Source organism: Bufo bufo, chromosome 2 (assembly GCF_905171765.1).
Source record: "Bufo bufo chromosome 2, aBufBuf1.1, whole genome shotgun sequence".
NCBI lineage: Eukaryota > Metazoa > Chordata > Amphibia > Anura > Bufonidae > Bufo > Bufo bufo.
In genome coordinates, this window is record NC_053390.1 from 431,405,959 (window position 1) to 431,419,806 (window position 13,848).

The window sequence follows — 13,848 nt, forward strand, 5'->3', positions numbered from 1 at the left end:
ATAGCAGACCTTGTTAATGAAGACAAATACCGTATTTTTCGCCCTATAAGACGCACCTAAGTTTTTGAGGAGGAAAATAAGAAAAAAAATTTTTTTAACCAAAAGGTGTGCTTTTGAACTAATGGTGGTCTGTGCATGACACGATTATGGGGGGGGGGGGGGAGATCTGTGGATGACGCACGGTTATGGAGGGGATCCGTGGATGGCACTGTTATGGGGGGGGGGGGGGGGGGAGATCTGTGGATGGCACTGTTATTGTCACATCTGTGACATCCCAGAAGGTCTGAAAGATTATCTATGCATTAGTGATCTGACAGCCTCTTTTGGTTTCACTTTGTCTGTGTGTTGCTGGTATGTCCACACCTCCTGTTCAGGTATGGATCATGTGACCTCTACCACACCCTATTTAGTCTGACTTTTCCCATCACTCCTTGCTTGGGATAGCTTCATTTGGTCTTGGAAGAGCTGGAGTGTAGTTCGTGTTGAAGTCCTGTTCATCCTTCATCCTTCATCCTCTGAAGTTAAGTTTTCCGCTTGTCGTGTATTCCCCCCCTAGTTCCTTCACTTGGTCTCTGCCCTGTCATTATCTTTAGGGCATCTGAGGGTCACCAGGGTTTTCTAGGTTCCCGTGTATGGGTATCTCTACCATCAAGAGGTGCCCATACGGCTAGGAGTTAGGGCCAGGAGCAGGGTTTTATAGGTGGTGACCCTTTTCCTTCCCTAGCGCTGAGGCCTAGTGTCTTTCCCCTTCCTTTTTGATTGTCTTTTGGTGTTCTCCCCTACTACATCCGTGACAGTTATAGGGGATCTGTGGATGGCACCGTTACGGGGTGGCGGATCTGTGGATGGCACCGTTACGGGGTGGCGGATCTGTGGATGGCACCGTTACGGGGTGGCGGATCTGTGGATGGCACCGTTACGGGGTGGCGGATCTGTGGATGGCACCGTTACGGGGTGGCGGATCTGTGGATGGCACCGTTACGGGGTGGCGGATCTGTGGATGGCACCGTTACGGGGTGGCGGATCTGTGGATGGCACCGTTACGGGGTGGCGGATCTGTGGATGGCACCGTTACGGGGTGGCGGATCTGTGGATGGCACCGTTACGGGGTGGCGGATCTGTGGATGGCACCGTTACGGGGTGGCGGATCTGTGGATGGCACCGTTACGGGGTGGCGGATCTGTGGATGGCACCGTTACGGGGTGGCGGATCTGTGGATGGCACCGTTACGGGGTGGCGGATCTGTGGATGGCACCGTTACGGGGTGGCGGATCTGTGGATGGCACCGTTACGGGGTGGCGGATCTGTGGATGGCACCGTTACGGGGTGGCGGATCTGTGGATGGCACCGTTACGGGGTGGCGGATCTGTGGATGGCACCGTTACGGGGTGGCGGATCTGTGGATGGCACCGTTACGGGGTGGCGGATCTGTGGATGGCACCGTTACGGGGTGGCGGATCTGTGGATGGCACCGTTACGGGGTGGCAGATCTGTGGATGGCACCGTTACGGGGTGGCAGATCTGTGGATGGCACTTATGGGGGAGATCTGTGGATGACACTGCTATATATGTATTGATTAGAAACAAATGGACGGCACTCTGCTTCCTTCAGGGTCCAGGTGCGCGGTCAGCAGGTCGAATCCCATTATACTTGTAATAGAAAGACCAGCACTCAGTAATTTCTATGTTGAAAGAAAATTTCTTTATTCGTCACCCATATGGGTGACGAATAAAGAAATTTTCTTTCAACATAGAAATTACGGAGTGCTGGTCTTTCTATTACTGCTATATATGTGTCAACCACAGATCCCCTCCCATAACAGTGTCCCCGCCGCTCACAACAGTATTTCTAAACAGCAAAAACCAGTGTCAGGCAGCTGCTGCCAAGGCCAACAAGATAATGGGTTGCATCAGAAGGGGCATAGATTCCCGTGATATGAACATAGTCCTACCACTTTACAAATCGCTAGTCAGACCACACATGGAATACTGTGTACAGTTCTGGGCTCCTGTAAACAAGGCAGACATAGCAGAGCTGGAGAGGGTTCAGAGGAGGGCAACTAAAGTAATAACTGGAATGGGGCAACTACAGTACCCTCAAAGATTATCAAAATTAGGGTTATTCACTTTAGAAAAAAGACGACTGAGGGGAGATCTAATTAATATGTATAAATATATCAGGGGTCAGTACAGAGATCTATCCCATCAGCTATTTATCCCCAGGACTGTGACTGTGACGAGGGGACATCCTCTGCGTCTGGAGGAAAGAAGGTTTGTACACAAACATAGAAGAGGATTCTTTACGGTAAGAGCAGTGAGACTATGGAACTCTCTGCCTGAGGAGGTGGTGATGGTGAGTACAATAAAGGAATTCAAGAGGGGCCTGGACGTATTTCTGGAGCTTAATAATATTACAGGCTATAGCTACTAGAGAGGGGTCGTTGATCCAGGGAGTTATTCTGATTGCCTGATTGGAGTCGGGAAGGAATTTTTTATTCCCCTAAAGTGGAGAAAATTGGCTTCTACCTCACAGGGTTTTTTGCCTTCCTCTGGATCAACTTGCAGGATAACAGGCCGAACTGGATGGACAAATGTCTTTTTTCGGCCTTTTGTACTATGTTACTATGTAATCCTTAACCTCTTAATAACTAACTAAAGTTGCGCTCTCCCCTGTATCAGCACTTACTAACAAGCATCTGTAGCAGGCAGAACAGCTGGCAGCGTTAAGTCACTCACTGACGTCGCGCGCCTGCTCCTCCCACTTTATAAATGAAGCAGGCGCGCGACGTCAGTGAGTGACGTAACGCTGCCAGCCGCTCTGCCTGCTACGGATGCTTGTTAGTAAGTGATGATACAGGGGAGAGCGCAACTTTAGTTAAAGTTATTAAGAGGTTAAGGATTACGGTTTATAAATACTGCTGTGAGCAGCGGGGCCCGGTGTAAGAGTACAGGGACTGCCCCGTACCCCGCCGCAAGTTCCTGGACTCCAGCCCCTACTCCCTCCCCACTGATACATCGCAGGCTGCGATGTAAAATAGCAGCATTCGCCCCATAAGACGCAGGGCCATTTCCCCCACGTTTGGGGGGAAAAAGTGTGTCTTATGGGGCGAAAAATACAATAGTTTGCCATTAGAAGCCTGTACAAAGCAGACTTTGTGTTGGTCAAGACGTAAAGTCCCTCAGCTCTGGTTCAAGCTCTCTGCAAGTTCAAGAGTCTTTACAAAAATAATGACAAATATACACTATCGAGTCACATTATTGTGACCACCAGCTAATATCCAGAGTAACCACCGTGTGCAGCACGGACAGCAGCTAGCTGGACTGGGAGTGACTTAAAGGGGTCCTGATAGGTTGCCACAGGTACCTAGAGCCATGCTGACTGCAGTGCATCTCACAGCGGCTGGAGGGTATGTGGAAGAGGATCCATAGAGCAAACACAATGATCAAGGTGGTCCCATAAATGCTCAGTTGGGTTCAAGCCTGGGGAATTACGGGGCTATTGTAGTACTTGGAAGACTTGGTCATGCTCTTCAAACCAATGTTGGACATTTCTAGATGTTAGACATAGAACATTGTCTTGTTGGAAGATACCATCCGTGCCAGGGAAAACAATCAGCGTATATGGCCATATATAATCTGAAAGGATGTTTTCATACCCAAATCGGTTGAGCGTGACTTCCACATGGATGAGTGGGCCAAGAAAACACCACGAAAACATTTCCCAGACCATAATGCTCCCACCACCAGCTTGTGTTCTTTCAGCAATGGTTGTAGGGTGTTTGTTCGCTGATGTTTTTCATCTGACACGCCAATGCCCATCTGTTCGATGAAGCAGATAACGTAACTAATTGGAGAAGCAACCACTTGACAATCAGCAGAGGTCAAATTCTGATACTGCCCAAAAAATTGCCTTTTCTGACAATTCAACTCCATTAGCAGAGGGGCAGTGACTATATGTCTGCTTTGGAACACCATGCGCAGTAGAGTTCTCTGAACTGTTTGTTTAGACACATCTGGTAGCCCCCTGGTTCATTTTGGCGGTGAACTGCTCCACTGTAATGTGTCGGTCCGCCCTCGTGCACCTTCGTAGCTGATGTTCACCTCTCACATCAATAGCACGTGGTGCTCTGCAGTTTCCATGTCGCTTATTCACAGTGGTACCATTTGTCCACTTTCACCACAGCAGCACACAAACCGTTCAGAAATACTGCCACCCTTGGCCCGAAAGCCAATAATAATTCCTTTTTGCAACTCTGATAAATTGGCCCTTTTACCCATGACTTCCTTCATGAGTTACATGCTGCCAATGTCAAATGTAGAAAGTGGTCATAATAATGTGACTTGACTATGTATACAGTCATATACCCTTTGTCATTATACTGCACAACCCCTTCAAATGTCAATTCATATCATAGAGAACGCAAAAAAGTATTAAGGGGCTTGTAAATTACAGGCAGTTGCATCTCCTGTGTTCCCTTGTACAAGTATAGTTGACATTCCTGTTACGTTGACATTTAAAACTAACATTTGCTCGAACCTTTTAGACAACCCACTTATTTGGAACATTACTTACTAAAACAATTTTGATGATTAGATGTTTCTCATAGGCACTCTGTAAACGGTAATTCTCTGTAAAGAAAATGGATAGGAAGCAGATAAACATGGGAAAGGCAAAAAAAATCTGTAGAATTAGGAGGTCAAACAAAATAGCAAAGAAATAAAGCTGGCCGTATGATAAAACTAAGGGGCAGCTATCAACCAGGACTTCAGCTCAGTGATAATGCATGTTATTTTAGTACATAGATGGTGGTAAATGGCTGACCGACATTTTATGGGATTTATCAGATGGAAAGTTAAAGGATCTGTCAGTTACGAATCCAACTTGTCAGAATTTTGCTTCCCCCAATGGCAGATTTATGTGCACTGTGTCAGGCTTCCTAGAATTGAGGCCTTATTCACACAAATGTAACTTGCATCCATGTTGTCTGTGTGTACAACAGGCTGCACATGGACCTATAGAAGTGGTGCTATTCACACTTCCTCAGGGCATGCACTATTCTGGCCCGTGTCTTACAGAACACAGACTTGGAGACAAAAGTCGCCAGGTCTATGCCCTATAGTACATGAACATACAGACTGCTGTACTAAAAACTCAGCAGCAACATTCATGATTTTTATTACAGACATCAGAATAAGGACTTAGTCCCAAGTAGACTATGTCTGTGAAGGTTCTCATTCACCTAGGTCATGGTATATCAGTACTAAGAAGTCAGAGCAACTGGACTTGTATTTTCTCTTGAAGACATTTAGGTAGTGATCCAATTGGTTTTCTCAATTTGACTAGCGAAATGTCCTCAAAGAAAATACAGGTCCAGTTGCTTTGATACATTACTACTGATATGTCAACTAGAATCTATTGTCTATGACCAGCTTAATGAGGCAGGAAAGGTAGACATGTACGGATTACAATAAAGAAACTATGAAGAAATAATATAATGAAAAGAAGTAAAAAATAAGACATCGCAGTAAGAAGCAAGTTAATGACATATACCCATATCATTTAACCAATACGCAATCTTCCTGTACACCTCATCACAGGAACTAACTATAATAGCCAAAAGGATCTTGGGAAAGAAGCGCACAAGCCTTGGGAGCTCTCTGATACTGAGGATGAACTCCTACAAAAGAACAGTAAGAGTAGTCAGATACTGGAACGCTCTATAAGAGGTAGCAATGCAAAAACAATTATAGGGCTTTAAAAAGTTCTAAGTCTTTATTCTTGTGATTAATGGTATATGGATATCCAGTTTATTCAGGGAAATTATCTTTTCTCCCTCATGACCCAACATTGGCATGATATGCTGAGAGGTCACAGTATAGATAGTGACTTTTTTTTGTACGTTATTTGTGTGGTATATCATAGTGTACATACAGTATCCCCAATAATTCCTGTGATGTAATGTTAAGAAAAAAAAGAAAAAAAAAAAAACACACACAATGCAACAGCACTCTGCAAATACAAAAAACGTACAATAATGCCATAATAGAAAATATTCTGGTGCTAATGCTACGCTTATTTTGTAAATTTGAGATTCTTGGCAAATACTATACCTCTCCTGGTGCCTTAACGCCGGCAGAACGCCCCAGATTGCTGTTGCATTGTGGTTTTTTTCTTCGTGTTTCTAGCCATGGCGGCGTGCACCTGCGCATTGGGATGTGCTGACTGACCCCCTCTTTTTTGCAATTGTGGTGTAATGTTACTGAGTAGATTAGCCATGTATCATAACACCAACTGTGTACACTACCCTTGTATTGTGATATCTCAGTTAGCCCACCACTGTGTGCATTATTTCTGTGCATAAAGTGTATACGATTTATAGTGAATCTGTCAGTAGTAACACACTCCTAATTGGTAACTGCAATAGGGAATTGATGTGGATTGATGTCTGTTGTGATGAAAGTGAACTCAAGCATATCAAATCAATACAGAAAGCAGGATAACATATCCTCAAAAATTGTTAAGTTTTAGTATTTTTCCAAATTTCAGTTTTTTTTTTTATGTGGACTTTCATTACAGGATTTTTGTTCCACACCTGCCTAAAACTGCTGCTACAAAAAAATAAATTATATATATATATATATATATATATATATATATATATATATATACACACTGTATATTGAACACTGCTAAACTTTTATTTAAACATAAGAATTAATACATCTAGGTAATCAGAATTTGATACAGGGCATGCATTATTTTGACAGTCTAAAATGTTTGTAAGTGCAGTACAAAGACAAGTGTGTCTTGCCTACAGTCCAGCATGGTGGTGGGAACCATGAATGCCAACATGTACCATACTGTGACATACTGAAGCAGAGCATGATCCCCTCCCTTCAGAAACTGGGCTGCAGGACTGTATTCCACCACAATAACGACTCCAAACACACCTCCAAGACGACCACTGCCTTGCTAAATTAAATGAGGGTAAAGGTGCTGGACTGGCCAAGCATGTCTCCAGACCTAAACCCTATTGAGCATCTGTGGGGCATCCTTAAACGGAAGGTGGGAAGCGCAAGGTCTCTAACATCCAACAGCTCCGTGATGGTTTTAAAGTCAGTATAAAACTGAGCTTTTACAGCGCCTACCAGTAGCCACTTGGCTCCAGGAGAAGTATATAGTGGGCTCAGCATGCATGTTGGTACTTGCATCCCTGGATCCGATGAAAGCGATCACGGCACCGGACGGGGTTAAAAGCAGAGTGTGCCTGGCGTGCATGCTGTACCTGCGCTCCCTGGACTGTGTGGCTATCATGGCCCATAACAGGTAGGAACTAGTGTTAGGGACCACTCATAGAGGAGACCTTGACGTGGTGAGTGGCTTATCTGGAAAGCCAGAAGAAGCGCATACACGCGCGAAACGGCTGTTGCTTATTTGCTGCTGTATCTGCAACCCTTGCACCCCCCTCCTGCCATGGAATAAAGTAACCTGCCTATCAACGGTGAGTGCCGCTCGTTTTGTTTTCTTTTTCTTTTTATCACATATGCTCACTGCAGCTACAAGCTGAGCACCTCCGTGAGGCACCACTCCTCGGCAGTCGCATCCTGACAATTTTAGGTTTGGTGTAGTGCCACTGGTTATCTGCTCTACATTTTACATGAGTGGCTTATTACGCTTTGGCCAAAATGTACACCAATGCCTCATTCAACATCCAGCATAGAGGCAGGGCAGAGTGCTTGAGCTCCGTGATGTTGTCATGGAAGAGTGGAAGAGGATTCCAGTGGCAACCTGTGAAGCTCTAGTGAGCTCCATGCCCAAGTGAGTTAAGGCAGTGCTGGGAAATAATGGTGGCCACACAAAATATTGACACTTTGGGCACAATCTGACCATTTTCACTTAGGGGTGTACTCACGTTTGTTGCCAGTGGTTTAGACATTAATGGCTGTGTTGAGTTATTTTGAGGGCACACCAAATTTACACTGTTATACAAGCTGATTACTTTACATTGTATCAAAGTATCAGATCTTCAGTGTTGTCTCATGGAAAGATATAATTAAATATTTACCAAAATGAGAGGGGTGGACTCCCTTTTGTGAGATACTGTATTTCTCTAGTGACACAAACTTTTTTTTTTTTTACTTGCTGCAGTGTAGACGCTTAATGTCACCTCTAAGACATGGCAGATTGATGTGTTAACTGAGCTCTTATGAAGTGATGAACGGTTGAGAGAGTTTAAGATTCACTTACCTGCAGCTCAAAGCAAGCAAGCATCACAACAAAGACGAAGCAGAGACAGGACATGCAGACAGGCAAACTGACACAGGACTGAAATAGGAGGCGCTTCCATGGGGGATAGTAGAACTCCTCACAATTGGTCACTGGACTGATTCTCTTGACACCCTATTGAAGATTATGAATAAAGAAAAAAAAAATGCCATTGACAGTATAAAACTGTATGCAACAAATGACTCACATTATTGCTAATACTAGGCAAAGGTGTCCGGACACCAAACGTGGTTAGAAATCGCACTGTTATCACTTACCCTGAACTGTGGTCTTGGCTCCTCAATGAATTCAGCAGGGGTATCTAATGTCCCCCACTTGTAGGCTAGCTCTGCTCCTCTCCGTTTCCAACCTTCTAGAAACAAAGTAGCCCAAACTACGTTGAAGAGCGCAAAGACTACACAGCAGATGTCACGACTAGTCTGAAAAAGACAAACAGAAGACACAGTACTCAGGTTCATTGTTTTTTTTTTTTTTTATTGCAGTCATACATACACATAAAAAAAGAAAAATAAGTCCATTATACAGTCCTGATCAAAAGTTCAAGACCACTTGAAAAATGGCAAAAAATCATATTTTACATTGTTGGATCTTAACAAGGTTCCAAGTAGAGCTTCAACATGCAACAAGAAGAAATGGGAGTGAGACAAAACATTTTTTGAGCATTCAATTTAATGAAAACAACGAATAAACTGAAACAGGCTGTTTTTCAGCTGATCAAAAGTTTAGGACCACACCTCCAAAAAAAACTAAACCCCCCCTAAACAGAAATCTAACTTCCAAACATGAACTCAGTAATGAGTAGCTCCGCCGTTATTGTTTATCACTTCAAAAATTCGTTGATGCAAGCGTTTCCTTGAGGTGAGTGGGAACATTTCTCCAAGTGGTGAAGATGGCCGCACGAAGGCCATCTACTGTCTGGAACTGTTGTCCATTTTTGTAAACTTCCCTTGCCACCCATCCCCAAAGGTTCTCAATTAGATTTAGATCAGGGGAACACGCAGGATGGGCCAAAAGAGTGATGTTATTCTCCTGGAAGAAGTCCCTTGTCCTGCGGGCATTGTGTACTGTAGCGTTGTCCTGTTGAAAAACCCAGTCGTTACCACACAGACGAGGGCCCTCAGTCATGAGGAATACTCTCTGCAACATCTGGACATAGCCAGCGGCCGTTTGACGCCCCTGCACTTCCTGAAGCTCCATTGTTCCACTGAACGAAAATGCACCCCAGACCATTATGGCGCCCCCTCCACTGTAGCGTGTAGAAAACATCTCAGGTGGGATCTGCTTGTCATGCCAGTAATGTTGGAAACCATCAGGACCATCAAGGTAAAAAAAATTCTCAGAGAATAAAACTTTCTTCCACCTTTGAATGTCCCATGTTTGGTGCTCTCTTGCAAAGTCCAAACGAGCAGTTCTGTGGCGTTCAAGGAGACGAGGTCTTTGAAGACGTTTTTTGTTTTTGAAGCCCTTCAGTCTCAGATGCCGTCTGATGGTTATGGGGCTGCAGTCAGCGCCTTAATTTGGGTCGAGGATCGTCCAGTGTCTTGACGGACAGCCAATTGGATCCTCCGGCTCATGCTGATGGGTCTTCCACTTCACTTCATTTAAGATGGCGATGGCGCGCTGTGAGAGACCGTGCTCATGCAGTTCAACAACCCGACCACGTTCAAAAAGGGAGAGTTTTTTTTGCCTTTGCCATCACATGTGACTACCTGACAGAAAATGACAATGAATCCACATCTTTGCAAAGATTTGGCCTTTTAAAAGCATGTGGTCCTAAAATTTTGATCAGCTGAAAAACAGCCCGTTTCAGTTTAATTGTTGTTTTCATTAAATTGAATGCTCAAAAAAGGTTTTGTCTCACTCCCATTTCTTCTTGTTGCATGTTGAAGCTCTACTTGGAACCTTGTTAAGATCCAGCCATGCTAAATATGATTTTCTGCCATTTTTCAAGTGGTCTTAAACTTTTATCAGGACTGTATTATTCTGTACGTGTACATTCCTAGAAATGGTCCACAAATGTACACAAAGTTTTGGTAAGTAAAATCTACAAGTTATAGGCATATATTAAGTCATTTAGGACTGTCTGGATGATAGGCGTTCTCTTCTGTAAGCACGCCTAACAGACTGCCTTTGTTTTCTTATATATTTTTTATTGGAAAACCCAATTAACTGAGGTCCTGTTCACATCACGTTTATGCTCTCCGTGTATGCATGAATACCAAAAAAGATATTCAAACATTTTCCTCTGCGCATCCATTAACCTTTACGGCCAAATGTATACCAGTAGTCACGAGAAGCAAATTTCTGGCACCTCATGAGATCTCATGCAATTAAACATTGTAAAATATTAATAGCTCATAGCAATCTGCTTACTAGATGTCATAAGTAAAGGTACACAACCTAACAACCACCAACATAATGATCATAATACTTAACTTTGCAACAACAACAAAATATTATTCCTCAAGGAGGCCACTCACCTGGTCAGATTCAGTGAAGAACCAAAGCATCATGCCAAAGACAGCTGGATAAACCAGTGATGAGGTGTAGAACCCCAGCCATGAGAAATACATGGCAATCTTCACCCCAAAATACTCACAAATTTCATCTGCAAAGAAAACATACAAAAACTGAAACATTGCTAATGACTGTACACTTCTACTCTAGAACAACTGCTGTATAAAGCCTCATTCACATATCAGTGTTTTGGTCAGTGATTTCCATCAGTGATTGTGAGCCAAGACCCGAATTGGAGCCTCCACAGATATAAGGTATAACGAAAAGATCTGCACCTGTTCTGTGTTTAGAGCCACAGCTGGTTTTGGCTCAAAATCACTGATGGAAATCACTGACCGAACACTGACTTTGTGAATGAGGCATTACTCTCATAGCTAAAGCTTAAAGGGTAATGAAAAGCAAATAGCGGCACTACTTAGTTTGCCAGGTGCAAAAGTTCTTGAGAGGATTCTGGATAAAAATCCACAATGTTCTCCTCTAGAGATTTCCATACACATTGGTTTTCATTGTGTACGTGATCCCGTGTTCATAGAATTATCTCATCTGAAGGGTTGCAGGGAGTTTAGGGTCGAGGGCAGCACCAGTGCCCTCGCACCCGATCCCTGCCAGATGAAAGCGCGGCCCTTGGTTGACTACTGACGATCAAGTGCTTCTCCTGAATACGCCCTGGATCCCCATTTGCATATCTATGAGAATAAGTGAAACACAATAGATACATAGTACACACTGGTTAATTGAGTAACCCTTTAATATTCTTTATTTATCATGTACCCATGGTTACCGCTTGAATATTATGGATGCGGTTAGGACATGCGTGGTCAACTTGGTCTACACAGGGAGTTCCATTCAATGTACTTGCATAGGGACTCTGACGTTTACCATGTGCACACACGTCAACATGCGCAATAGAGAGTTTCCATCAACTTCGGGTGATTCCCTAGCCCTGATGATGTTGTTGCGCCGATGCAGGCGCATGAGTCACCACAGGACGCCGAACCATTACCACGTGGGTTGTATGATGGAGGGTGAGGGCCTCAACATTAAATACACTGGCGTAGTTGTGATTTATTGCCACATATGCACTTTATTATTACTAATGAGTCATATTAACATCTGTTTTACCATTTAGACATGGAACATTTCACTTATTTGTTATTGAACACTTATGATCATGTAACCTCAGAGGTAGGAGTCTGACATGAGATTTATGGATTATCACTGTATTTTGCACATATAATCATGTTTATTTCTTGATTGATTTTATTATTGTATAATCATGATCACTTTTGTATGGATAGATTAGATTATATATATATATATATATATATATATATATATATATATTTGTATTGAGCACTGTTATCACTGCTTGACAAAGGCTCGATTGAGATGAGCTGAAACGTTGCATTGGTTCTATTAAAGGATCCACGTATCTTTTCACCAAGACGGGAGTGCTGCCTTGTCTATATTTTGCATAAAGCTTAAAAGGGGCTATTCAGGTTTTATAAACTGATGATCTATTCTTAGAATAGGTCATCAGTAATTAGATTGGCGGGGGTCCAAATCTCAACACCCCCGCCGAGCAGCTACTTTTTGTAGTGGCTTTGCTTGGTAATGCAGCTTTCAAATGAACAACACAACTGCTATGAAAAATATGGCGTTGTTCAGTACAGACCAATGTAATTCATGAAGAGGCAGCGCTCATCTCAATGCTGTGGCACCTTCAACAGCCGATTGCAGGCTATTGAGTCTCAGACCCCCACAATTTCGTTTTGATAAACTATCCTTAGTATAGGCGACTAAGTATAGTAAAGTAGCACTTTACTAAGATACCTAATATTTTTTTCTTTTTTATCTGAATAGGTTGGATTACTGCTGGCGATACTCTGCATGCAGGAAAATGCTGGAAGGACACAGGTAATGCTGTGCCAGTTTCACCACATTAACATGAATACAGAAGCTTTCTTCCAGCATTTGGGTCCAAGTACTAAACACAGTGCTCATTTGAGAACTGTATTGGCACTCACGATGCCAACCCCTTAGAACCTCAGGTGGATCTGGCTGATACGGTGTCAGTCCAATTTCTTTAAAGGCTATGTACACCTTTGGGGGCAATTTTTTTCTTTATGATTGCATTTTCCTCATTTGGGGCTAAAAATTATTTTTTTCAATTGGTCTTTATTAAAAATATTGACCCGTTCTATCAGAAAGCGTTTTTCTAGTAGTGTGAATCCTACTTTCACTTTGTGCCAGTCATCTAATAAATCTCTAAATTATAAAAAGGTCAAACATTTATTTAAGCCACATTCTTATCAGAGTTTTAATGTGTTTATAAGGTCTGAGAGCAGATATAAGGAGCCTCCTGTCAGCTAGCTATCTGATGGAGCAGAGAGAAAATTGAGATTCTGCTAATAGAGCATCTCAGCTCTGTACAGAGGAAAGGGCTCCATATTTTTAATAAAGACCAAGATTTATAGCTCATAATGAGTACAATGCACTAATAAAAAAAAAATTAAAAAAATGAATTGTCCCCCCAAAGGTGTACATAGCCATTAAGGAACGGACACACTTCCAAATGGTGGGGATTCTGCTGTGGACTTTGTCATGTAAATGCTGCAGATTTGTCACAGATTTCACAGGTTGCATTGCAAAGAGTGAAATCCGCAACATATATTGACATGCTGTAAATTTTAAATCAAGTGTCTGGATGAGTTGTGGTAAAATGTAATCTACTTTGCTGCTCCTGTAAAAGCCTCAGATGTTCCATGCAATTCCACAGCGTTGACAGCTGCACCTTAAATATGCACAAAACAGTTCAAAAAGAAAATGTTCTTGTCCTGACCCTTCCCGCAAAAATATCCAGAATGTTTTCTTCAAATGAAGACATTATTTGTGCTTAGATATACCAATATGCCTAAACCCAACGATGAACAATCAACAGTTTTTGGCCAGTTTTTGGCCACTACTATGGGGTAAACAAAAAACTAATTACAGGGCGTGCCATGCACATTTTTCACTTCCATTGCCATGTTTCAAAAGTGGCA

General features: G+C 42.9%; 1 protein-coding gene across 3 annotated transcripts in view; it reads right to left on the reverse strand.

Annotated features, from left to right (window-relative positions):
- The window catches only part of ANO8 (anoctamin 8), a 126,342-nt gene that overhangs the window by 44,341 nt on the left and 68,153 nt on the right, over positions 1-13,848 (reverse strand). For all 3 annotated transcript variants that reach the window (XM_040417404.1, XM_040417403.1, XM_040417402.1), the window contains exons 7-11: positions 10,768-10,895; positions 8,545-8,706; positions 8,249-8,401; positions 5,552-5,678; positions 4,574-4,629 (exon numbers count right to left, since the gene is read on the reverse strand). In XM_040417404.1, coding sequence (XP_040273338.1) covers positions 4,574-4,629; positions 5,552-5,678; positions 8,249-8,401; positions 8,545-8,706; positions 10,768-10,895 — 626 coding nt within the window. The remainder of the gene's footprint in view (positions 1-4,573; positions 4,630-5,551; positions 5,679-8,248; positions 8,402-8,544; positions 8,707-10,767; positions 10,896-13,848) is intronic.